Consider the following 23423-nt stretch of genomic DNA (forward strand, 5'->3'; position numbering starts at 1 on the left):
ATAGTTGTTGTCACTTCAACTTAGCAATGTGATTAGAAAAAAATATAAAATGTAAAATTCATGTGAATACAGTATTTTTCCTAGGAAAGAAAGCTAAGGAATTTAAAACTTAGTGGGGAAAAACAATAATGGACTTAAATTTTAATAGCAAATTTTACAAATGTCAAGTTTGTAACCAATTGGAATGGAATGGAATGGAATGGAATGGAATGGAATAGAATAGAATAGAATAGAATAAAATAGAATAGAATAATAATTTTATTGTCACTTTGAATGTACAGTAATCGGCATACATTAAAATGAAATTTTGTTTCATACAGCTCTCAAAGGGTCACCACCTCCAATATAGACTACTTATATATGACAAAAATAAATAAATACAGAATCATGCATATACCCACTTATATTATATAACACAGAGAAACATCAGTCTAGTTCGGGTTATGTAAACATGAGCATGGCGAAAAAAACAAATCTTGCAAGTTTACCAGAGAGATGGCATAGGGAACAAAGCTGTTACAGAATCGGGTAGTCTGAAACCTCCTCCCAGAGGGGAGCAACAGAAACGGTAAAGTGGGTGTGTGGGGTCTTTAACAATGCTTTGAGCTCTAAGCACACAGCGCTTATAAGCACATCCTGAATACAAGGAAGCGAACTTCCTATGATCTTCTCTGCTGCCCTTACCAATCTCTGTATGGAGCTTCTATCTGAGGCTCTGCTGCCCCCAAACCAGACAATGATGCAGCTTGTTAAAACGCTCTCAATCATGCCTGTGTAAAAAGTGGGCAGGACAGAAGGAGAAAGATGTGCTGTCCTCATCCGATGCAGGAAATGCTGACGCTGGTTTGCACGATTCACTAAGGATAACATGTGGAGAGACCAATTCAGATTGTTAGTTATCTGCACCCCCAGATACTTAATGCTGTTGACCACTTCTACAGCTGCATCCTTGGTACTGAGTGGAGTATGTCTATGCCGGCTCTTTCTAAAATCTTTCTAATCTCTAATTAAATGGAGGTCTACTTTTGTCTAATAAAGGAATAATTACATTATGGAATAATTGCTACAAAATGGCGTTAAGGTAGTATTAAACAAATCCAGAAGTATTTGTGGAGAATTATGATTGTACCACGGTTATTAATATGACAATAATTTATGTCTCCAGTTATAAGTATGTCCAGATAGTAGCAAGAAATGGCTTTTATTATTGTACTCTGTTTTTCAATCAAAGGTATCCCTTATATCAAGTCAAAACCAGAATATGCTTAGTTCTAGGCATCCCTATTTAATGAGCAAATATCAATTATTGTAATTTTTTCCTGTTAGTTTCAAAGACCAATCTTTCTGTTCATGAGGACAAAAACCGAGTACCTTATGTAAAGGTGAGTATAAGATCTGAGTATGTATTTTGCATTCTTTAGATGTAATTTGTTTAATTATTATGTTAAAATATATTTTCATAGGGCTGCACTGAACGGTTTGTATGTAGTCCAGACGAAGTTATGGATACTATAGATGAAGGAAAATCAAACAGGCATGTAGCAGTTACAAGTAAGTGATTTGTTGTAGTTTAATTTTTTAAAAAAGTCAGGTTATTCTAATTAAGAATTAGCATTTTTTCCAGTGGGTAACTATCTAAATTATATATACTTTTTAAAAATTTCTACAAAAGCTAAAATATAAAAACCAGCAAAAAAAGGAACTAAAAAGGAAAAATGAGGAGGAGGAATGTGCAAGAAATAAGAAAAAAAGAAAGGAAAATAAGAAAAATATCATGAAATCCCAAAATTAAAATTTAATTTCTTTCAGCTTCAAGTAAAAAGTCCAAGATGGATGTCCACATAGAAACAAAACCAGACGAAATTTTTTCTTTAACCAGAGTAGTTAGCTTCTCCATCTCAGCCAGATTCATTAACTTCACCACCCATGCTTCAATTGTGGGAATCTGGGCTCTTCTATTTCTATGCATACAAAAGTCTCCCTGCTCTTACTAAATATAGAAACAAAGTCCCATGTTTTTTCTCAAGCTGCTTATCCATCAAATCTAAAAGAAAAATCTCTGATTTAAATTGCACACTTGTTTTAAAAATTCTCTGAATGAAAGCACATATCTGATCCCAATAATTCAGATAACTACCTAGATTATAAATGCATATAATAGAAATAAAATTAATTCAGTTTTAAATATTGGCCTAAATTTTATCCTTTCCCATGTTTCTCTTCTATGGCAGGGATAATTGATTTTCCTGAATGAAATGGGAATGAAAATATGCTGGCAATATATTACAATCCATTTTCTCCTGGTTGTTAGTGATTGAAAAAGGGCTGCTTTGGCTTTTTTTTTTTATAACGATGGAAATCTTTTCCTTCAAGGAAAGTAATTCTCTACAACATTTTCAATAATTAAGTAGCAGTGATTTTCCATTTCCTAATAGGAAGACCTAGTTGCCTATAGAGAGACTTTAGGGTTACGATTCTTTTACATATACAGGTTATAAATTGCATGTATAAGTCAACATACTGAAGGACACCAGGATGGAAAGACTTTAAGAACTTTATAACTGAATCCTTCATTATTTGGGGAGGAGGGAACAAGCCATTTCTATGGTGTTATCTAGATAGCCACAAGGAATCAAGCTTGACTTAAGAGCATCTGGTTGTTTTATATACTTCCTTATTGCAATGACAAATAAACATGGCTTTAAAAATAAAGAAATCAGTTTTGTAGATTTGGTGCAGTTCTTTTTGATGAAGGAATATATTGTTTTTTTATTAGATGTATTGATTTATTCTGTTTTGATTTATGAGACACTTATAATTCAATTATGGAGTAAAGGCTGTTGACAGAATGGACATTTATAAAGCCTTAAAACTGTTGTTTTACAGATATGAATGAACATAGCTCTCGAAGTCATAGCATCTTTCTCATTAATGTAAAGCAAGAAAACACTCAAACAGAGCAGAAATTGAGTGGAAAACTTTATCTTGTAGACTTGGCAGGTAGTGAAAAGGTAATATTTACTGTTTTAAAAAACATTTCTAGATTTTTGTTAATTCATTTTATAATGTTAACACTGCATTTTAATATGGGCTACATGCACTTGCAATATTCTTCTAAACACTTGCTAGAGCTTTCCTTTTAAAATGACATGTGACTTACCTATAGACTTAGCAGATCCTCCATAATTTTGAAAAATTACCAGGAACATAGTTGGAATGAGGGTACATGGGAAGAAATGTTATAATGGGAAAGGCAAATATTATATTGTATGTGCATTTCTAAATACAGTCCAAAATTTGTAAAATACAGATTGATTAGCCTTACAATTTTTTACATTATTCTAGGTTAGTAAAACTGGAGCAGAAGGTGCAGTATTGGATGAAGCTAAAAATATCAACAAATCCCTGTCAGCTCTTGGAAATGTCATTTCTGCTTTAGCTGAAAATAGTGTAAGTATGTTAGTGATTTGCAAATGCTTGATGCAAATTGCTTAATTTCAGGTAGAAAATTTGTTATGTTAATTACTTTCATTGCTTTAGTATGTGTTGAATATTTTATAAGTATAATAAGCTCAATTACATTATGCATAATTATAGCAAAATTACATAGAACTTCCTGCTGAAAATACCATACCAAATTAAACTTAAATGATTTTTGGTTTGGGAAAGTATAAAATATTCTCACTTGTCTGCAATAGGGTATAGTAAAAACCTTTTTCTTATTTGCAGACATATGTTCCATATCGAGATAGTAAAATGACCAGAATTTTACAAGATTCCTTAGGAGGCAATTGTAGAACCACAATTGTTATTTGCTGTTCCCCATCATCTTACAATGAATCTGAAACAAAATCTACACTGTTATTTGGTCAGAGGTGAGTGAATAACCTTAAGCATGAGATTGTAAAAGCAGAATGATTACACTGAAGCAGACTTTAGACTTCCACAAAACTTGATGATGCAAGTTTTGAGCTATTGTGTATATAAAATATACATGTACGTGTATTTTTGTCTAATGTTTGCTTCACTAAAATATTTTTCTTAAAGCTTGATTCTGTAAGTTCCTTGTCAATTATTATAATCAGAAATAGAAAGTTAGACCTTTGGGGATACATTTCTGATTAATTTATTTTGGGGATACAAAAATACAAGTTGATGTATATTTGGGATACAAAGTTATACATAAACTGAAGTTTTTTCACCTGGCTTATGTTGCCACACTTCTATTTGCTACTAGTATTTTCTGCTATATGGCTGAATTGAGCTTTTCACAATCATACAAAAGATGAACTAGATACAATGTGCCATATTGTGAAGCTGCATAAAGGTGACAAAACTATGTACATATTGTTTTAATTGTTCAGAAAAGGGATTAGGGTTGAAGATAGGGTTGAAGATTAACATTTAAATCTATCAGTTTAAACAACCCTATATTTAGTTAACCTTGTAACTGCCTTTATAGAGCCAAGACTATCAAGAATACAGTGTGTGTTAATGTAGAATTAACTGCAGAACAATGGAAGAAAAAATATGAAAAAGAAAAAGAGAAAAACAAAACACTGCGTAACACAATCCAGTGGCTTGAAAATGAGCTCAGTAGATGGCGCAATGGTGAGTACTTACAGTCTTTTATTCTGAGATAATTTTTTTATTAAACATGAAATGGCATTACCATGGCTTTTGTTTAAAAATAACTCATATGATGTAATGGGACTTCCAAGGCATTTTCAACCTACTTCAGTTGTCTTAGTCTTAACAGAATGCCTTTTTTCAGCATAGCATTGAAATTAAGTAAAATTCTCTACAGTGTTGCAGCTAAATATTCTATATATATAGTGATAAGGCAGAAGTTATGAAAATATCAGAGTATCAGTGACATTATGTTCCAGTACTAAATTGTTTTACATTTCATCTGTGCATATATTGACATTCTGTATTCAGTCCAGAAAGACAGTATTTTTTGTGTATCTAGATCAAACATGTCAAATTTGCGATGTCACATCGCGCAATGTATCGGAATGGTTTTGCCATTGCTGGCAATGGGGTGGGTGCGGCTTCTGGATGATGCGTCCGGCCCACTGGCTGGCAGTTTGACACCCCTGATCTAGATGGCTTTTATAAATATGAATAATGGAATTTCAAAAAATGTTCATGATATAAATACTTGTTTAAAGTGAAGTCATTTTTTAACATTTTCTTCCTGAAAGTAATTATATCCTGGGGAATTTCTGTTTTAAAGGTGAGACTGTACCTCTTGAGGAACAATTTGACAAGGAAAAGGCTAATTTGGAAGCATTTGCTGTGGATAAAGATATTACGATCATTAATGATACCCCGACTCCTACTATTGGAGTGATTGGCAATTTTACTGATGCTGAAAGGAGAAAGTGTGAAGAAGAAATGGCTAAAGTGTATAAACAGTTAGATGACAAGGTATGTTTTACAAGCTATATATTGTGTATTTATGTATTTTGAGCAGGCATGTCAAACTCGCGACGTCACATGATGTCGTGGAACGTATCGGGCTGGTTTTTCCATTGCTGGCAGTGGGGTGGGCGTGGCTTCCATGTGATGCGTCTGGCTCGTGGGCTGGCAATTTGACACCCCTGATTTAGAGAAAACATACAGGAAAGTGAGTAGACTTGAATTATGACCTTTTTGCATGAATGTTGGAGTTAAAGGTTGCCTGCCGAATGCAATTTATTTATTTATTTATTTAATTTTATTTATATGCCGCCCAATCCCAAAGGACTCAGGGCAGCGTACAAAATTAAAACAATCATCTAACAATAAAACAATAAAATAATACAATCATACAGCATGTCCGATCATATCCCGGCCCCCCCGGGGACATCAGCCCCAGGCCTGCCGGAACAGGAGAGTTTTAATGGCTTTCTTAAAGGCCGGCAGGGTGGGAGTAGTTTGAACCTCGGGGGGAAGTTGATTCCACCAGGTCGGAGCCACCACACAAAAGGCCCTTCCCCGAGGGCCCGCCAGCCGACATTGTCTGGCCGACGGGACCTGAAGGAGGCCCAATCTATGGGACCTCACTGGTCTCTGGGAACTGTGCGGCAGAATGCGGTCCTGTAAGTAACCTGGCCCTATGCCATGAAGGGCTTTAAAGGTGATAACCAACACCTTGAATTGCATCCGGAGACCCACAGGAAGCCAGTGCAGCTCGCGGAGGATAGGTGACACGTGGGCGTACCTTGGCGCGCCCACAATCGCTCTCGCGGCTGCATTCTGAACCAACTGCAGCCTCCGAACGCTCTTCAAGGGTAGCCCCATGTAGAGCGCGTTACAGTAATCCAGTCTTGAGGTGACAAGGGCATGAGTGACCGTGAGTAAAGCCTCCTGGTCCAAATAAGGCTGCAACTGGTGCACTAGGCAAACCTCGGCAAAGGTCCCCCTGGCCACAGCTGATAGATGTTGTTCCAAATTTAGCTGTGAGTCCAGGAGGACACCCAAGTTGCGTGCCTGCACTGAGGGAGGTAAATTTGCCCCCCCCCCAGGACTAATGATGGACCATCCAGTTGACCTTTGGGAGGCAAGACCCAGAGCCACTCGGTCTTGTCAGGGTTGAGTCTAAGCCTGTTCACCCCCATCCAGACCCTCACATCTTCCAGGCACCGGCACATCACGTCGACTGCTTCACTGAAAGGACACGGGGTGGAGATATATAATTGGGTATCATCCACGTACTGATGATACCTCACCCCGTGTCGCCGAATGATCTCACCCAGCGGTTTCATGTAGATGTTAAAAAGGAGGGGGGACAGGACCGAGCCCTGAGGCACCCCATGATCGAGGCGCCTAGGGGTCGATCTCTGTCCGCTCGCCAACACCGACTGCGACCTGTCAGAGAGGTAGCCACCCACCCCCACCTCTCCGAGACGACGCAGAAGGATACCATGGTCGATGGTATCGAAAGCCGCTGAGAGGTCAAGAAGCACCAGGATAGAGGAATGACCCCTATCCCGGGCTCGCCAGAGGTCATCGGTCAGTGCGACCAAAGCAGTCTCAGTGCTGTAGCCAGGCCTGAAACCAGATTGAAAAGGGTCCAGATAATTAGTTTCATCCAAGGATCGCAAGAGTTGGGACGCCACCACCTTCTCTACAACCTTCCCCACAAAGGAGAGATTGGAGACAGGACGAAAGTTCTTCAAAACAGCTGGGTCCAGGGAAGGCTTCTTGAGGAGGGGCCTCACCACCGCTTCCTTTAAAGGTTGCGGGAAAGACCCCTCCATCAAGGAGGCGTTGATTATCGCCTGGAGCCAGCCTCGTGTCACCTCCCTACTGGCAGAAACCAGCCAGGAGGGGCACGGGTCCAATAAACAGGTGGCGGCATTCATTGCCCTCACGGCCTTGTCCACTTCATCAGGGGTCACAGGCTCAAACTCGCTCCAGATAACATGACTAAGACCAGCCCCCGGCAACTCAGCTGGCACTGCCCAGTCGGAGTCCAGGTCTCTCTGAATCTGAGCGATTTTGTCCGAAAGAAACTGAACAAACTCCTCAGCTCTCCCCTGCAAGGGTTCCTCCGCCTCCTCCACTTTAAGAAGGGAGCGGGTCACCCTAAACAAGGCGGCCGGGCGAGATTCTGCGGACACAATAAGTGCGGAAAAGTGAACACACTTTGCCGCCCTTATCGCCACTAAATAAGTCCTAAGATAGGCTCTTAATAGTGATCGGTCAGATTCAGAGTTACTGGCCCTCCAACGTCGCTCTAGATGTCTCTTGTGGCGCTTCATCTCCCGGAGCTCCTCAGTAAACCAAGGCGCCCTCCGGGGACCACCACCACAGAGAGGTCACAAAGGCGCAATTCGATCCAGGGCCCCGGACGCCGCCTCATTCCAGGCCGCAACCAGGGACCTGGACGAGTTGTGGACAAGGGAGTCAGGTATTTCCCCAAGCTCCTCCTGGAACCGATCTGGGTCTATTAGGCGCGTGGGGCGGAACCACCTAGTCGGCTCCCTCTCCCTGTGATGGGGGAGTGATGCTCTGAAGTCCAGCCTCAATAGGAAATGATCTGTCCATGACAAGGGCGAGATCTCTATTCCCCTTAATTCCAGATCATGTCTCCATTGCCCCGAGAGAAACACAAGGTCGAGTGTGTGACCATCCCTATGAGTCGGATCCTGAATTACCTGGGTCAGGTCCATGGTTGCCATGGAAGCCATGAACTCTTGCACCGCCTCTGAGCGATCGCCGAGTGATCGTAGGTTAAAGTCCCCCAGTACCATAAGTCTGGGGAACTCCACCGCCAACCCGGCTACTGACTCCAGCAACGCAGGCAGGGCTGTTGCAATGCAGCTGGGAGGTAGGTACGTCAGCAGCAAGCCCAACTGAACCCGTGAACCCAACTTCAATAGGAGGGACTCACACCCAACAACCTCCGGGGCAGGAATCCCACGAGGACTCAAGGACTTCCGAGCGATGACTGCCACTCCCCCACCCCTGCCCTGATGTCGAGGCTGATGAAGCACCACAAACCCGTCCGGGCACATCTCCGAGAGGGAAACACCCCCCTTAGGGCCCAGCCAGATTTCAGTTATACATGCCAGGTCCGCCCCGCTGTCCAATATTAAATCACGGACAAGGGGGGCTTTGTTGAACAACGGACCTGGCATTAAGCAACAGCAGCCTACAACTAGGGCCCTGTACTCCCCTGTCAGGATGAGCCTTTTGAGGGGCCGGAACAAGGAATCGCTCTAATATAGCGAGTCCTCATTCCCCAAAGATGGCCTGCCCCTCGGCTACCACCATATCTGCCCATCCCAGTCATAACCGGGATGCTCCGACCTTCTCCCCTCCCCGGAGTACCCCCATCCTCACCAGCCTTCTCCCTTCCTGACCGGACTAGCTTTCCATACAGACCAAGCCCAAGGGTAAGTCCTGCCCCCCCTACTTTTGCTATTGCACTCAGCAGAGGGGGTACCAGGCTCCGCCCCCGACTCCACCATTCTCATACCCCAAACACTTAGTACACATTCACACTCAATTTATATACATAAAAATAAAAATATTCACATTCATACGCCCTAAATACAATAATAAAATTTATATATAATAGGGCCACCATTCATCTACATACATACACATACCCACAACAAACATTCTCTAAAAAATATTGCCCCTCTGTGTCCCAGATCCAATGTGGCCGGCTAGGTGATCATTAGGTACTTGTCTTGGGGCAGCCCGTACTTGGCCTTATGCTCCTCAAAGAGCTGGGTCAACTTCTCCAAGTACCTCTCGTGCAGCTCATCAATGGTTTCTCCGGACATCCAACAATTGTGTAAAGTCAACCCAGCCACGGCAGGACTGTAATTCGTCTTCTTCCACGGGGTGCCAGTGTAGGCCGGCTCCTCCGGTCTGCTCGACAGCCTCCCCAAGGGCCCGTTCCCAAACGCCGGCCCGCCACTTTCCCCGGCGGGACCCAGCAACAGCGTACAATTGAAGCTGAAGGTGCTGGCCTTGTTGTCGCGCTTCCTCTTGTTGCTGGCCGTCACCGCAATGGCAGTGGGCAGCGGGCGAAGTCACACTGGGAGCCCAGGTCACCAGAGAAGGCCTCGCTGCGGAGCCCGAGGAACACGACGCGGCGGCGGCGATGATGGTGGAGAAAAAGGAAAAGGAAGCCGCGTGCGGGGCAGCGAAGGTTAGCTGAGCGCCGGGCCGGATTGCCCAGGCGGGCGGCTGCGGCGAGGCCTGCCGCCGCAGGGGAGGCTGCGGCTGCTGGTGGGGCAGGCCGGCACTCTCCAGCGGCAGAAAGTCGGGCCGTGGGTCGCTGCCACACGGGACGCGGGACATGCCGGGCGGCGGGGATGAGGCGGCGGCGGCCTCCAAGCACAACGAGGCGGCCGAGGCGGCGGACGAAAAAGTTGAGGAGGCCGAGGAGGAGGCCGGGGCGGCGGGCTGGGGCAGCAGCAGCAGGCTGGGGCGGCGGCTGCTACTGCTACTGGCAGGCAAGCTGGCTCCGAGGCCTATCTCCTCTTCCCTCGGCCAGCTCTTCCAGCCCTTCCAGCTCAGCGGTGGAAGAAATCTTCGGGGTTGCTTCGCTTCCTGGCTCGAAGGCGAGGAAAACCTCCAGCTAAGTCCCACTCTGGGGCGGAGGGAGGGAAAGAAAGACGGCGACTCAACCCAGGATCACCCGGTTCGCTTCTAGAACCCATTAGATCTTTAAGAACATTTAGAGCATTGCACGTTAAGAAGTCAGAGCCAACTCAGCTAAGAGTGAAGGGGAATCGTTTTGCTGAATTGGTTGGGAGGCATCTTCGGCTCGTCCGAGTTCCTCTTTGAGCCTGCCCCGAGGGGATGTGGGTTTGTTGTGCTAACAGTCAAACTGCCGTGCCCGGAGCTTTTGTACCAGCGTGAAAAGCCAGCTTAATTTTCGCGGAGGAGAGAAAGCAACCGCCCGCCGCTGGTGAGGCGGGAAAGCCCGTCTTCACCCCGACGGGTTTTCCCTACTCGTAGTTAGGGAAACTTCTGGCGGGGGGGGGCGAGGAAGGTTGGAGCAGAACGACGGGGCGGGGGCGGCTGCCTGACCTGCCACGAGGACTTCGTGTCCACGACCTGAGTGGGAAGGGAAGAGCTCGTGGCTGGGCGGGGATACAGAGGCAGGCTTACGGGGGAAGAGACCTCCGCAGCCTGGGCCGCCCTCTGGAAGGAAGCGCCCCCCAAGTGTTATATAATGGAATACCTAGTGAACGTCAACATTGAGCAGGGAGTTAGTCAAGGACCTATTGTATATATTTATATACAAATGAAATGCTTGTAGTAATTTACTTATTTATTTAAAACATTTATATAACTGCCTATCTTCCAATCATCTCTATGTAGCACCCAGTCAAAAGTTAAAATAATATATAAAATCATACTTAAACTTTAAAACTAAACCGATTAAACATTAAAAACAAGAAAGACCTGGCTCCGCGTTTACCTTCTAATGTGCAATTTTATCCTACTGCTTGGGAGATAAGCCAGTCTTCAAAGCTTTATGGAAGGCTAAGAGGGTAAAGACTGCCAAACTTCCAGGGGCAGATTGTTCCAGAAGGCAGAGGTTGCCAAGTAAAGACATGCTTCTTACCTCCCATAAGATGGTAATATTTAGGGGAAGGACTAGAAGTATGCCCACCATAAAGTTAAAGTTATATTAATTGAGGCCTATAGGATTATATGTAAATTATTCCGTATTTTTGGCTGAACCAGGAAGATTTGGGATGTAGATAGATTGTATGATGCAATGAGAACCATGGATCTGAAAATTAATACATCAAAGACCAAATTGTGTTTGACAGGGAAAATGGAATGAATAATTGCAAGTCATTGATCACTCAAATTAATTTGATTCAATTTATTCAATGCATTCTGTTTTGTAAATTGGCAGTCCTACTTATTGCCATTGATATTGAATGGCAGATATAGATAAATATATCTATGCTTCAAACTATCAAAGGAGGTGCTGATCTAAGAAGTATGTTTTTGAACTGAGCATTCACATTCTGAAAATCTGACAGGATCTAAAGAACTTCTATGAGCATCTTCAAAGTTTGGGTCAGATGTAGTTTATTATTACTGTTTCTGTTAACAAATGTGATAGAACTGCTTCCAACCTATCTCATAAATTGCACTGAAATTTTAGATTTGAAAGGGAGACCTTCCTGGCATTAGGAACACTTCTTATAAAGTTCTCTTAAATGTTAATAAAAGCTACATGACATGTATAACATCTGACTATGCTTTTTGGACACTGATTGTTTTCTTAATATTAAATAGGATTAATAAACAGTGCTTATTTTAATGAATTTTACAGTTGAATAATTATCTTTCCCCTTTTTTATTCAGGATGAAGAAATTAATCAACAAAGCCAATTAGTGGAAAAACTAAAAACACAGATGTTGGATCAGGAAGAGGTGACTGGTGCTACTGTTTACATATTGTGAATAGAGGAAAAGCAAAATAGTGCAAAATAAATTGTAAAAAAGTTATTTATGTTACTAAAGTATGAGAAACTAAACCGTGGTGTCAATATTTTACAGCTAATTTTATTAGCTGTTCAAAAGAAGATTCTATAGTTTTGATTATAATACTGGTTTCTATTGCCCTATGATACAAATCATTGAATGGAGATGATGATGATGATGATGATGATGATGATGATGATGATGATGATGTTGGAAGGGACCTTGGAGGTCATCTAGTCCAACTCCCTGCTCAAGCAGGAAACACTATACCATTTCAAACAAATGGCTGTTCAGTCTCTTCTTAAAAATTTCCAGTGTTGGAGCATTCACAACTTCTGGAGGCAGGTTATTCCACTGATTAATTGTTCTATCAGGAAATTTCTCCTTAGTTCTAGGTTGCTTCTCTCTTTGGTTAGTTTCCATCCGTTGCTTCTTGTCCTGTCTCCAGGTGCTTTGCAGGAAAGCTTGACTCCTTTTCTTTGTGGCAGCCCCTGAGATATTGGAGCACTGCTATCATGTCCCCCCTCGTCCTTCTCTTTATTAAACTAGACATACCCAATTCCAGCAACATTTCCTTATATATTTTAGCCTCCAGTCCCCTAATCATCTTTGTTGCTCTTCTCTGTACTCTTTCTAGAGTCTCAACATCTTTTTTACATTGTGGTGACCAAAACTGGATCTGTAAATAGAGCCTGACAAGATTTAAAATAATGAGCAGTGTCATTACAGAGCCTTAAAATAAATTGTGTACATTAATAATCAATGACCTTAAGCTTCCGTAATATGTTCATTGTTGCTTAAGAAACAGGTATTAAAAATATTCACTATTGACTTTTTTTATATAGCTTCTAGCATCCACCAGGCGGGACCAAGACAATATGCAAGCTGAACTAAATCGCCTTCAAGCTGAAAATGATGCTTCTAAAGAAGAGGTAAAAGAGGTTCTCCAAGCCCTCGAGGAACTTGCTGTCAACTATGATCAAAAGTCACAAGAAGTTGAAGACAAGGCGAAGGAATATGAAACACTAAGTGAGGAATTGAATCAGAAATCGGTAAGATAATAGAAGGGGTTTCTTCAATAAATCAAACTTTGGTTGTCAGGTGACACTGTATAATTATTAATTGAAAACCTCCTATGTGGTTTTCTTCCTAAATCAGAGGTCCCCAACCTTTTGGGCATCAGGGACCGGTTATGTGGCGAGAAGTTTTTCCATGGACTGGAGGGGACATGGTTTTGTATGCTGTCTGCATCCCGCGGATGGGGTTTTGCTTGTTTGTGCAGACCGGTTGCTGGCATGTTGCGGCCCGGTACCAGTCCACAGACTGGGGGTTGGGGACCCATGTCCTAAATAATACTGTGTATTTATATTTATTGTATTTAAATGTTTTAACCATCTAATTGTTTTATACTGTTATTTATAGCATTGTAATCTGTCCAAAGTTGCTTGATAATGAGATGGGCTGCATAAGAATTAAATAAACAAATAAGCTGTCCAGCTTACTGTTACTTTGATTCTGGGTGACTATGTTAACTATATATGTTATTATTCAAATCCATGTATGGATTAATTTATAAAAATAGATACTTTGGGTATCTGATGTTCAAATTAAATGATTAAAGATGATATGAACATTTCTTTAACTTGCACTAATATAGCTTCATTTGAAAATATTTTATATGCCTTCCTAATAGAAAAAAAGGAATATGACGTAACTTTAGAGAGATCAAAGTATATTTTTATTTACAACTGCTGTGAAAAGTATCAGAAGCTACTTCTTTATATTTGCTTTCTTTTCTATTTTTCTTAAACCTTTTCCTTTTCGTGCACTTTTCGCTTTTTCTTTGATTTAATTTTCTTTTCTCCCTTATTTTATATTATTTTATGTTAGCTTTTATCTTCTTGTATAAATGCTTTGATAAAAGATATATAACTAAATGTTTTCTTATTAATAATATAATTCAAATGTAAAGACCTTGTTGCCTTTATGTTCTAGGTATAAAGTGTCACCCATTGCTCTAATTAGTAATTAGTAGTATTGCTGCTAGAACAAATTTGTATTTAGTACTTTCAGGGATACAACCTTTGAGAACAATTGAAAGTTTGAGGCAGTGCAATGTTATAATACCTCCAGTCTTTCTCATTTGCAGTTTAACATATGTTTCATAGATTGTGTGCTCTAGTTAATGTTAGTGACATACAAGTTAATATTAATGAGAAATTGAATAAAAGGCAGAAATCGAGTCCCAAATGTCAAATTGCATATTCCTCACTTCAAAATACAATAAAATACTCTATTCACAGAAAGCAAACCGGTGGTTCTCAGGAAGATAGCATACAGCCTCTGTATTTTTGTTTTATTTATTAAAAAATATGTATGGATCTGTACAATCAGTTACAGTAGTGCCTTTCCACATTGCTTTGGCCTTTACAACTTTGAATACCAAAGAATTTGGTTCTGATAACATGCATTCATAAATGTAATTTGTACACTTGACCAGCTTTGTGTAATATACATCTTATTTAAAGATCCGCATATGGATTGTATCTATGATACACAATTTCCCAGAGGGCTACATTTAATTATATGCCTTATGTTATGGGCTTGTTGTATCTTGTCTGATTTCACTGACATGTTAAGAAACTTCAAATAGAAGTTTGTATTTGGGAATTTAAGGTTCTGCATACCCTTTTTTAAAATATAACTTATTCTCAATTTTTGAATTTAAAATGATTGTCTTCACACACATTGAAATGTAAAACATTTTAGGATGATAATAAATTAATTGCAACTTCTAGGCTATAGAACTGGTTAATAATTAAATTCAAATGCCAAAATTAAGCAGAGGCAAGAGTTAAGTGTGGGAATTCCATTTTCTGCTTCCAGCAGTTGTTCTGAGATGTTTTTCTTGAACAGCACTGTCCAAAGATTACAATAATCAGAGAAAGCTCTGAGCAGCTAAAAAATAAATAAAAAGAAAAGCAACCAATACTTTGGAGTTTATGGGAGTTGGTAGTTGTTTTTGTACCTTCAATAGCTTGACTGAATAATTGTGCCCAATGGCTTTAATGATGACTGGCAGCGAGGCAGAAGCTTTCGTGATCATGCCAATCTTTTGGAGTACAGTGAGAATAATCCTAGAATCTATCATTCCTGAGCTCATAGAACTTAGAAAGAATGTTCCTTTAGGAAACAACCTATGACTACTCGAATGAAAATTGAAACTCTTGGAATTAAAACAGAATTCTTGAATTGATTTTTGGCTGCCTATAACATTATCTGGATAACAATATTTTTTTTCTGTTCCAGATAACATTAGCTAGTATAGATGGAGAGCTTCAAAAACTTAAAGAAATGACCAATCATCAGAAAAAACGTGCAACTGAAATGATGGCGTCTCTGTTAAAAGATCTTGCAGAAATAGGAATTGCAGTTGGAAACAATGATGTAAAGGTAAGCCATCTAATGAACCATTAAGATTCCAAATCCATCCTGTCCCTAAGTGGCACATCCCTATCATTGTATGTCTTCTCTATTTATTATTAATTTGTCATTAGAATACTCAGTATTTCTTCATGAGAAATATTGCATAAATGTATGCATTTCTTTTAAGACAATTTTAAAAGTATGCTGACATTTCCCATGAAAGCATGTTATTTTGAGGGCAATATAGCACACTATTGATAACCATAGTTTATAAGAGATTAACTGTAGATAATTGTGAGAAGTGAGGGAAAAAACAGTTTTAAAACAAATACTTTTATGGAAAAGTGTTAAATCGTAATGCCCCAAATTTGCCAAATGGAAATGGAGTTAGATATAGATTGTACGTCACTTTTGCTACAATCTCATTTAAAATAGAATTTCATAATTAAGAATGTGGTTGACCCTTTAATAGGAAGGAAATGTCTAATGCTAATAATATATGAACTCAGAATAAGTTACTGGATTATTTTATGAACTTTCAAATTTTTGGAGCTAAACAGTAGTTCTTTCTTAGCAGCCAGAAGGAACTGGTATGATAGATGAAGAATTCACAGTTGCAAGACTCTACATTAGTAAAATGAAATCTGAAGTAAAGACTATGGTAAAACGATGTAAGCAGTTAGAAAGTACGCAAATAGAGAGCAATAAGAAAATGGAAGAAAATGAAAAAGAACTAGCAGCCTGTCAGCTTCGTATTTCACAGGTAAGTTTGAATTTGTTTGTTAAATACTTTGTATCAATCTTGTCCAATCTGATGTTCTTCAGTAGCCATCCTACCTGGGAATTTGAAGATCGTGCTTAGTATAGTACAAGGGCATAGGACAGGTGTCAAACTGCCAGCTTACGGGCCAGATGCATCATAGCAAAACCATGCCCACCATATTGCTAGCAATGGCAAAAAAGTCACGATACATCGCAACATGTCACGTGACGTTGCGAGTTTGACAGACCTGGCATAGGAGAAGGAAATTAGGGTCCCCTAATTTTAAAATGAGTATTCATTTTCCATCCCATCTGCTCTTCCTGTACAGAACAGAATGTTAGCATTCTGTTGCCTAAGAATGTGCTGAGTCCTTATTGGGCTTGAAAATATTTTAAAATACATTTTCTGAATGCTTGAAAATCTTGGGGTTCCTCTATATCCACTGATACTTTGTGTGCTCGATATACCATTTCTGGTACAAAAATAATGGGTATACACTGGAAGCAGAACAACTTTTTCTAAGCTGAATATTAGATTTTATTTGCTTGAACATTGTAGCTCAAATGGGTTTGAATTTAGTGGAGTTTTTACACAATTAGTATACAAAATCTCAGCAATTTTCATATTTTAAGCTAAGGTTACAGCTCTCAGTATATCTAAGCTACAGTTGTAATAAAGTGTATCTTATTGGCTTCTATAAGTTCAACCTTTCCATCTAAAAAAAAGAAAAAAATGTAATTATAACATTCAAAGGAAATAATTGTGTCAAATGCTGGCTACTCCCAACATTGTCAGAAAATATGCAAGGAATCTAGATAACTGATTGGTTTTTTTTTTATTATGGACAATGTTTTTTTTTGTTTCCCAGAATGGCTTTAAAATCCTAATGAAAGTCTTAGTAAGCACTTGTAAGGTAGAAAGGGAATAAATATACTTGTCCCCATTTGGATTATGCAAATTGTTTTTATAATGGAGCAGTTTAAACAATGCAAGGGATTTAATAGATTTCCATATTCTTGGACTTTCTCAAGTGTAATTCCCACATTCCTATGTTACCCCTTGGTGTATCATTAGTGTTTCTTGAATAAAATTCCCTCTTATGATTCACTAATAGAGCAAGGAAAGTAAAAACATTAAAAATAGCTGAAACTGAATTATTCGAAGGAGGACACATTTGGCTTTGCATAATATAGATGATACAGAAAGTATTCTTAGATAGATAGATAATCTTTATTGTCATTTTTTACTGTGGGCACATTGACGCACATTAAAAATAAAATTTTGTTGCTTGCTCTCAAAAGTGTACACATACATAATATACATTTAAACATGCTATATACAACATGTATAAACTTTCAACTTAATCTTTAAGTATTCTGTAAATTGTTCAATATATGTTTTTCCTGATGTGCGTTTTGATATTTTATTTAAACCATCATTTTTCTAAATCTCTGATACATGTCTCTAATTCATTGAAATATCAATCCTATTTTCATCTTGAAGCATGAAGCCAAGATCAAATCACTTACAGAATATCTTCAAAATGTGGAACAGAAGAAAAGACAGCTTGAAGAGTCTGTGGATTCTCTTAATGAGGAACTAGTTGGGCTCCAAACCCAAAGTATGTATTGCTTTATCTTGCTGTTTTTATGTGCATGGTTAAGAATATGAGTTAAAGTTTTAAATTATGGTAACCGGTACATCTGTACAATAAGGGAATGGTACTGTATTTGCTAGTAAGCATGTTTTAATTACATATGTAAGGGGGTATATTGATATTAAAGTGATAAATGAAGCCTAGGACAACAAGTTCAAGTCCTTAGTTGGCTATATAAGCTCTACAGATGACTATGAATTAATCACTCTCTTGGCATACTTCACCTCACAGGATGATTTCATTAGAACAAGTTGGGGGAAGTTATTATGCTTTGAGCTGGTAAAGAAAATAATATATAGGTAATCCTTGCTTACCACCATCTGTTCAGTGTCAAATCAAAGTTATAAGGGTGCTGAACAAATGGTACATCCAACCAGTCCCTGAAGTAGCAGCCATTGTAGCCCTTATGATCAAGATTTGGGTGCTTGGCAGAGCACTACACAGCAATACTTCTTAGTGGTGGCGGTGGTGGGACAGATGTAGAGGCCTGAGGCCTTCAGCATTCTCAGCTGGCTGCCACCACCCTTCAGCTTTTACTTTAGTCCCAGTGGTGCTGCTGCCAAGGAGTGCTGCTGCTTCTAGCATCATAACATGGTGGGCCAGAGTGCAAAGCTCTATCTGCCCCTGTCATCTGTGCTTCACAGGCCTGCTGCATGCACTTGACTTGTACTGTCTTCCCTTATTGCTGATGTTTGTCTGGTCTTATGCAAGGCAACTTCTGACCAGGCCAGAGCTTCTTCCCAAGTCTATTTATGTTGTTCCTCAAACAGCACATGCCATCCTCATGGTGCTTTGGAAGGCTTGGAGAAAATTGAAAAGGCAGAGGAGGCAGTCCCTTACCAAGGCTCAGGGAATGGAGTAAGCCTGGAATGACTTGGATTGGGGTTGGCCCATGCCTAACAGCCACTGGGATGCTGTTAACAATGGTAATGGGGATGGGATTACTGTTGCTAAGTGATGCAGTCACATGATGTCATGCTTTATGATAGCTTCACTTAGTGATTGAAATTCTACTTTAATTACAGTCATAATTCAAGGACCTATAACTCCAATGAATAAATTATGTATGTGAAAGACAGGTTGACTAGTGAATTTCTCAGAAATATCTACTAAAGCAGAATTCCTTAATGGGTTGCCCACTAGTTTGATCATTCAGGATACTTGTATTTATGTAAGGTACAAGTATTAGAGGACTTTTTACACTATCTGATTATGAGTTTTAAAGATGAATTTCTCCCCTTTCTTTACTAGAAAAAGTTCATGAGATGGAGAAGGAACATCTGAACAAAGTTCAGACTGCAAATGAGGTCAAGGCAAGTCAACCTACATTTAAAAAAAATTTTTTTAATGAATTAACTTCAGTGTTTGTCCTTATGCTGTAAAATAACCAGAATATTTGATTCTTTAGCAAGCAGTTGAACAGCAAATCCAAAGTCACCGTGAGACTCATCAGAAGCAGATTAGCAGCTTGAGAGATGAGATTGAGGCAAAAGAAAAATTAATTACTGATTTGCAAGAGTAAGTTTTGCACACTGCTTTGTTGTAATGAGTGGGATTGGTGGGAATAACTTATTTTTGCTTATGAAATAGATTTTTAAGTGCATTATTTTCTTTGACTTTACATACTTACATATCAGCCTTTTTTAGGAGGTAGATAAAACTTTGGTGACCACAGTGGCCAAAAACATCTTTTCTATATTCATTGTTTTCAGTTTTGCAGTTCCCCCCCAAAATTAAAAAGCATAGTAGAAATAAAATAAAACATCCACTTCAAAGAAGCAATGACATACTTCAAGTCTAGGTAACAGAATGGGTTCTTGTTCAGAACTGGATCTATTCCACCTTGTCACCTGATTTGATTGAAAGATTTGGAATCGGTTAAAGTAGAGGTCCTGAACCTATGGTTCGTGGCCCACTGCTGGGCCGTGGCCTATTGGCCACCAGGCCGCAGGACAGGCTGGCCAATGTGTGCACTCACCCCCACTTGTGCTAGAGCCCGCAGACCATTTGTGCATGCGCACACAGCTAGCAGCAGTGGTGGCTAGCGCCTGTGTGCCTGCACAAGCAGGGCCGGTAGCACGCATGGATTGTGCAGACCATTTGCTCAGGTGCGTGGCACTAGTAGAGGTGGCTAGCGCATGTGTGCATGTGCAAATCAGCCACTAGCTATGCAGGTTGCGTGGCCCATTTGTGCATGCACACAGTGCTAGCAGAGGTGGCAGCTAGCACCTGCGCACCAAGCGCAAATGGGCCTACTAGCACCACCCAGGTGCGTGCTGCCCCGTTTGCATGCAGCCCTGTACATGCAGGTGCAAATTTCCCAGCTGCTCCCTTTCCCTCTGGGCTGCCAGCATGAAAAGGTTAGTCTGCGGGATTTTATAATAAATATTCTGTATCCATCAGCATGGAGAACAATGCTAAATGCGAGATAAAGCAGAAACCATCACTTCTGCTCTCACCTTGCAAAGTGAATTGAATTTCCCTGTTGGAGGGAAGCTGTTGGCAGGAGCTGTTGTACAGATTCCCAGTAAGAGAAAGTGTGAAACAGCAACTAAAGATTGCTTCCTTCCTTTGCTTTTTTTGTGATGAGAGAAGGCATTCAACAAATGAAGCCATATTGTGAAGGGAGAAGGTCAGTGTTCTCCTGCTCAATGGGAAAGGACATAAGACATTTTGAAGGAAAGTCTGCAGGACTTTCCACTTCAATGCCTTTTTCTGTTTTGCCAGCCTATATTTTCCCCCAGTTAATCTTGTAGGATCTTTGAACAAATTGATTTCAAGAGTGATTGTACTTGATTTGTGCTATTTTATATGTTTTGGCTAAGATGTGAATAAGCCAAACAGTCTTCTTGGAAATATTGGATTTGAGCTACAGATCTTGCTGCATATAACATGGAGGAGGCTTGATTGAGACTTTGTAAGTTAGAATGGGCATTAACTTCCACATTCCTACTATAATATAACAATTTTTATTTAAAATAAATTAAGTTCATCTGGTATATAAGATAAGATAACCTTTATTATCATTTTTTTTACTGTGGGCACAACTGCACACATCAAAATGAAATTTAATTGCCCGCTCTCAGAGTGAAACATATACATGACACACACCTAAACATACTATATACAACATATGTATAGACTGACACTCCTACATATACATAACAAATAAATATTAAATACTGTCCATCTTGAATATATAACAGAAGGAGGAAGCTTGAGAGTTCACAAGGTTAATGCTGTATGGAATTAAACTATGGCTGAATCTGGATGTTCTGCTATGGATACTACGGATCCTCCTCCCAGAAGGTAACAAGGAAAACAGGTCATGGAGAGGATGCGTAGTATCCCAGATAATCTTGTGGACCTGCTCAAGCAACGCTTCCGTGCTATGTCCTGGATGGGAGGGAGGGAGCTACCAATGATCTTTTCGGCCATTCTCACCACTCTCTGCACCGCCTTCCTGTCTGAAGCAGTGATGCTTCCAAAGCAGACTGTGATGCTGTATGACAGGATGCTCTTGATCGTCCCCCTGTAGAAAGTAGTCAGGACAGGGGAAGGAAGATGTGCTTTTCTCATGCGACGCAGGAAATGTTCAGAAGTGTTAGAGATTAAACCAGTTATCATCTGGTTCCAAAATAAGTATTAGGGCCTGTATGGTTGATTGTCATCTTGGTTTTGAAATATCAAAATTGGTAATCAATTTAATATGTCACAAAATAAATAATCATTCTTGCTCACCTCACTTAATTTTTGTTTCTGCATTCAGTCAAAATCAGAAGATAATACTAGAGCAGGAACGGCTCAAAATTGAACATGATAAGCTGAAAACTGTGGATCAGGACAAAAGCAAGAAATTGCATGAACTTACGTAAGTAAACAATTTATATTTAGATATATTTATAATATAATAAAAATTTGCCAATGCTGTTCATTTTGGTATACTTTTCAAGAAATTGGCTTCCAGGCCTGCGACTTCTAATTTGAGACATTGTGTTCTTTTACCATCTTATATTTTCCTACAAATGGTTGTTAATTAGAAAATATTTTCAAACTAATTTAAAAGCTTCTGTTCTTAGAAGTTCTGGAACTTATTTAGAACTGGATTTTAGTAAATATTAATTAATTTTTATTCATTATCTTTCTCTTACAAAGAAAGATAGAAGAGATATAGCTTGTCCTTAATAATTGCTAGTATGCCAGGTTTAGGTTAGTTCTGAGATAGAAGAAGGGTGTAATTAGTGAGTTTTGGCAGGCGGCTGATTGTGCCATTCTTCCAACAATATAATTGTTTTAAAAATGGATTATTTTGCATTTGTTCCATTACATTTCATGCAATATACATACATGCTTCTGCAATATTTATTGCAAGTGCATGTGTTAAATAATATAGATAAAATGCCAAATAATTTCATTTGTTTGGGTGATAGCTTCCAAAGTATTGTGGAATTCCTTCTGTATAAAGGAGGTCAACATTGTTTTTTAATCAGTATTTTTCTTACGTAAATCAAAATTTAAAATATGGAATCTATTTATATGTTTAATGTAGTAGTGTAGGTTTTATTTTTCATATTATTTAAAAGTCCCCAGAGAGTTGAGAACTAAAAGTTTAATGAATTTTAATTGATGATTTCAGTGTTATGCAAGATAGAAGAGAGCAAGCAAGGCAAGACCTAAAAGGTTTAGAGGAGACTGTGGTAAGCTGTATATTATGAAAACAATCTTTGAAATTCTTGAACTACTTTACTAAGAGTAGTCTTAATTCTTATACTCTTATGCTGTTAGGCCAAAGAACTTCAGACTCTACATAATCTCAGAAAACTCTTTGTTCAAGATTTGGCCACCAGGGTTAAGAAGGTAATGTCACAATCAGTTCTTTATTTAAAAATGAATTTAATATTTTGGATTTTCATTCTGCAAGAATCTGAAATGCAACCGTATCTCTTTTTATCAAAGAGTGCAGAGATTGATTCAGATGATACTGGTGGAAGTGCTGCTCAGAAACAGAAGATTTCTTTTCTAGAGAACAATCTTGAACAGCTCACAAAAGTCCACAAACAGGTAAAACTGTGATAATCTTATATTTTTGTTTGCATTATTTAAAAGAGCTAGATTAACAATGGTTTTATAAAATTTTGTAGCTTTATTCTCTAACAACAAAATTCTTACATAGCTCCCTAAATAACCCTCAGTAACAAAGAAAGAGAGATCAATGGATATATCAAATGTTATTAGTGGATCAGCTCTACATATAATGTTCCCCCATCACATGGCAATCAATCAACATTTAGTTAAACTGGAATTACCTCTTTATCAACAGTAACAACCCAAAACCACTAGAGTGCAATTATTAGAGAAAGAGAACCACTTCTCCCAATAAGTCACACAGCTGTCAAGACACAAACAGAACCACCAATTTATCAGTCAAATGATCTACTGACAACAGGGCATCAGTCACTTGCAAATTAGTATCTACTTAAGAGGATAAATCCTATTCAAGGACCTGCAAAGTAGGCAAGATAGTTGGATATATAATGTCTACTAATCAAGAAAATTTATTTCTTCAAAACTCCTGCACCAATGAGGTTACATAAAGAGTCAGTTTGATCTAGTTAT

General features: G+C 39.4%; 1 protein-coding gene across 3 annotated transcripts in view; it reads left to right on the forward strand.

The window, feature by feature from the left end:
• KIF5B (kinesin family member 5B) overlaps positions 1–23423 on the forward strand; it is a 40419-nt gene that overhangs the window by 12024 nt on the left and 4972 nt on the right. Inside the window, exons 6-23 of one of the 3 annotated variants that reach the window (XM_039344090.1) lie at positions 1327–1382; positions 1464–1551; positions 2887–3011; positions 3346–3450; positions 3730–3875; positions 4463–4611; positions 5240–5433; positions 11842–11910; positions 12807–13013; positions 15271–15414; positions 15965–16150; positions 17654–17771; positions 19059–19120; positions 19216–19325; positions 21577–21678; positions 22444–22504; positions 22593–22664; positions 22764–22868. In XM_039344090.1, the coding sequence (XP_039200024.1) occupies positions 1327–1382; positions 1464–1551; positions 2887–3011; positions 3346–3450; positions 3730–3875; positions 4463–4611; positions 5240–5433; positions 11842–11910; positions 12807–13013; positions 15271–15414; positions 15965–16150; positions 17654–17771; positions 19059–19120; positions 19216–19325; positions 21577–21678; positions 22444–22504; positions 22593–22664; positions 22764–22868 (2099 nt within the window). Of the gene's footprint in view, positions 1–1326; positions 1383–1463; positions 1552–2886; positions 3012–3345; positions 3451–3729; positions 3876–4462; positions 4612–5239; positions 5434–11841; positions 11911–12806; positions 13014–15270; positions 15415–15961; positions 16151–17653; positions 17772–19058; positions 19121–19215; positions 19326–21576; positions 21679–22443; positions 22505–22592; positions 22665–22763; positions 22869–23423 lie in introns of all 3 variants that reach the window. The other 2 variants (XM_039344089.1, XM_039344091.1) reach the window with 2 other exon arrangements.

This window comes from Crotalus tigris, unplaced genomic scaffold (assembly GCF_016545835.1).
Source record: "Crotalus tigris isolate CLP2741 ecotype Arizona unplaced genomic scaffold, ASM1654583v1 scf7180000017890.1996003, whole genome shotgun sequence".
NCBI lineage: Eukaryota > Metazoa > Chordata > Lepidosauria > Squamata > Viperidae > Crotalus > Crotalus tigris.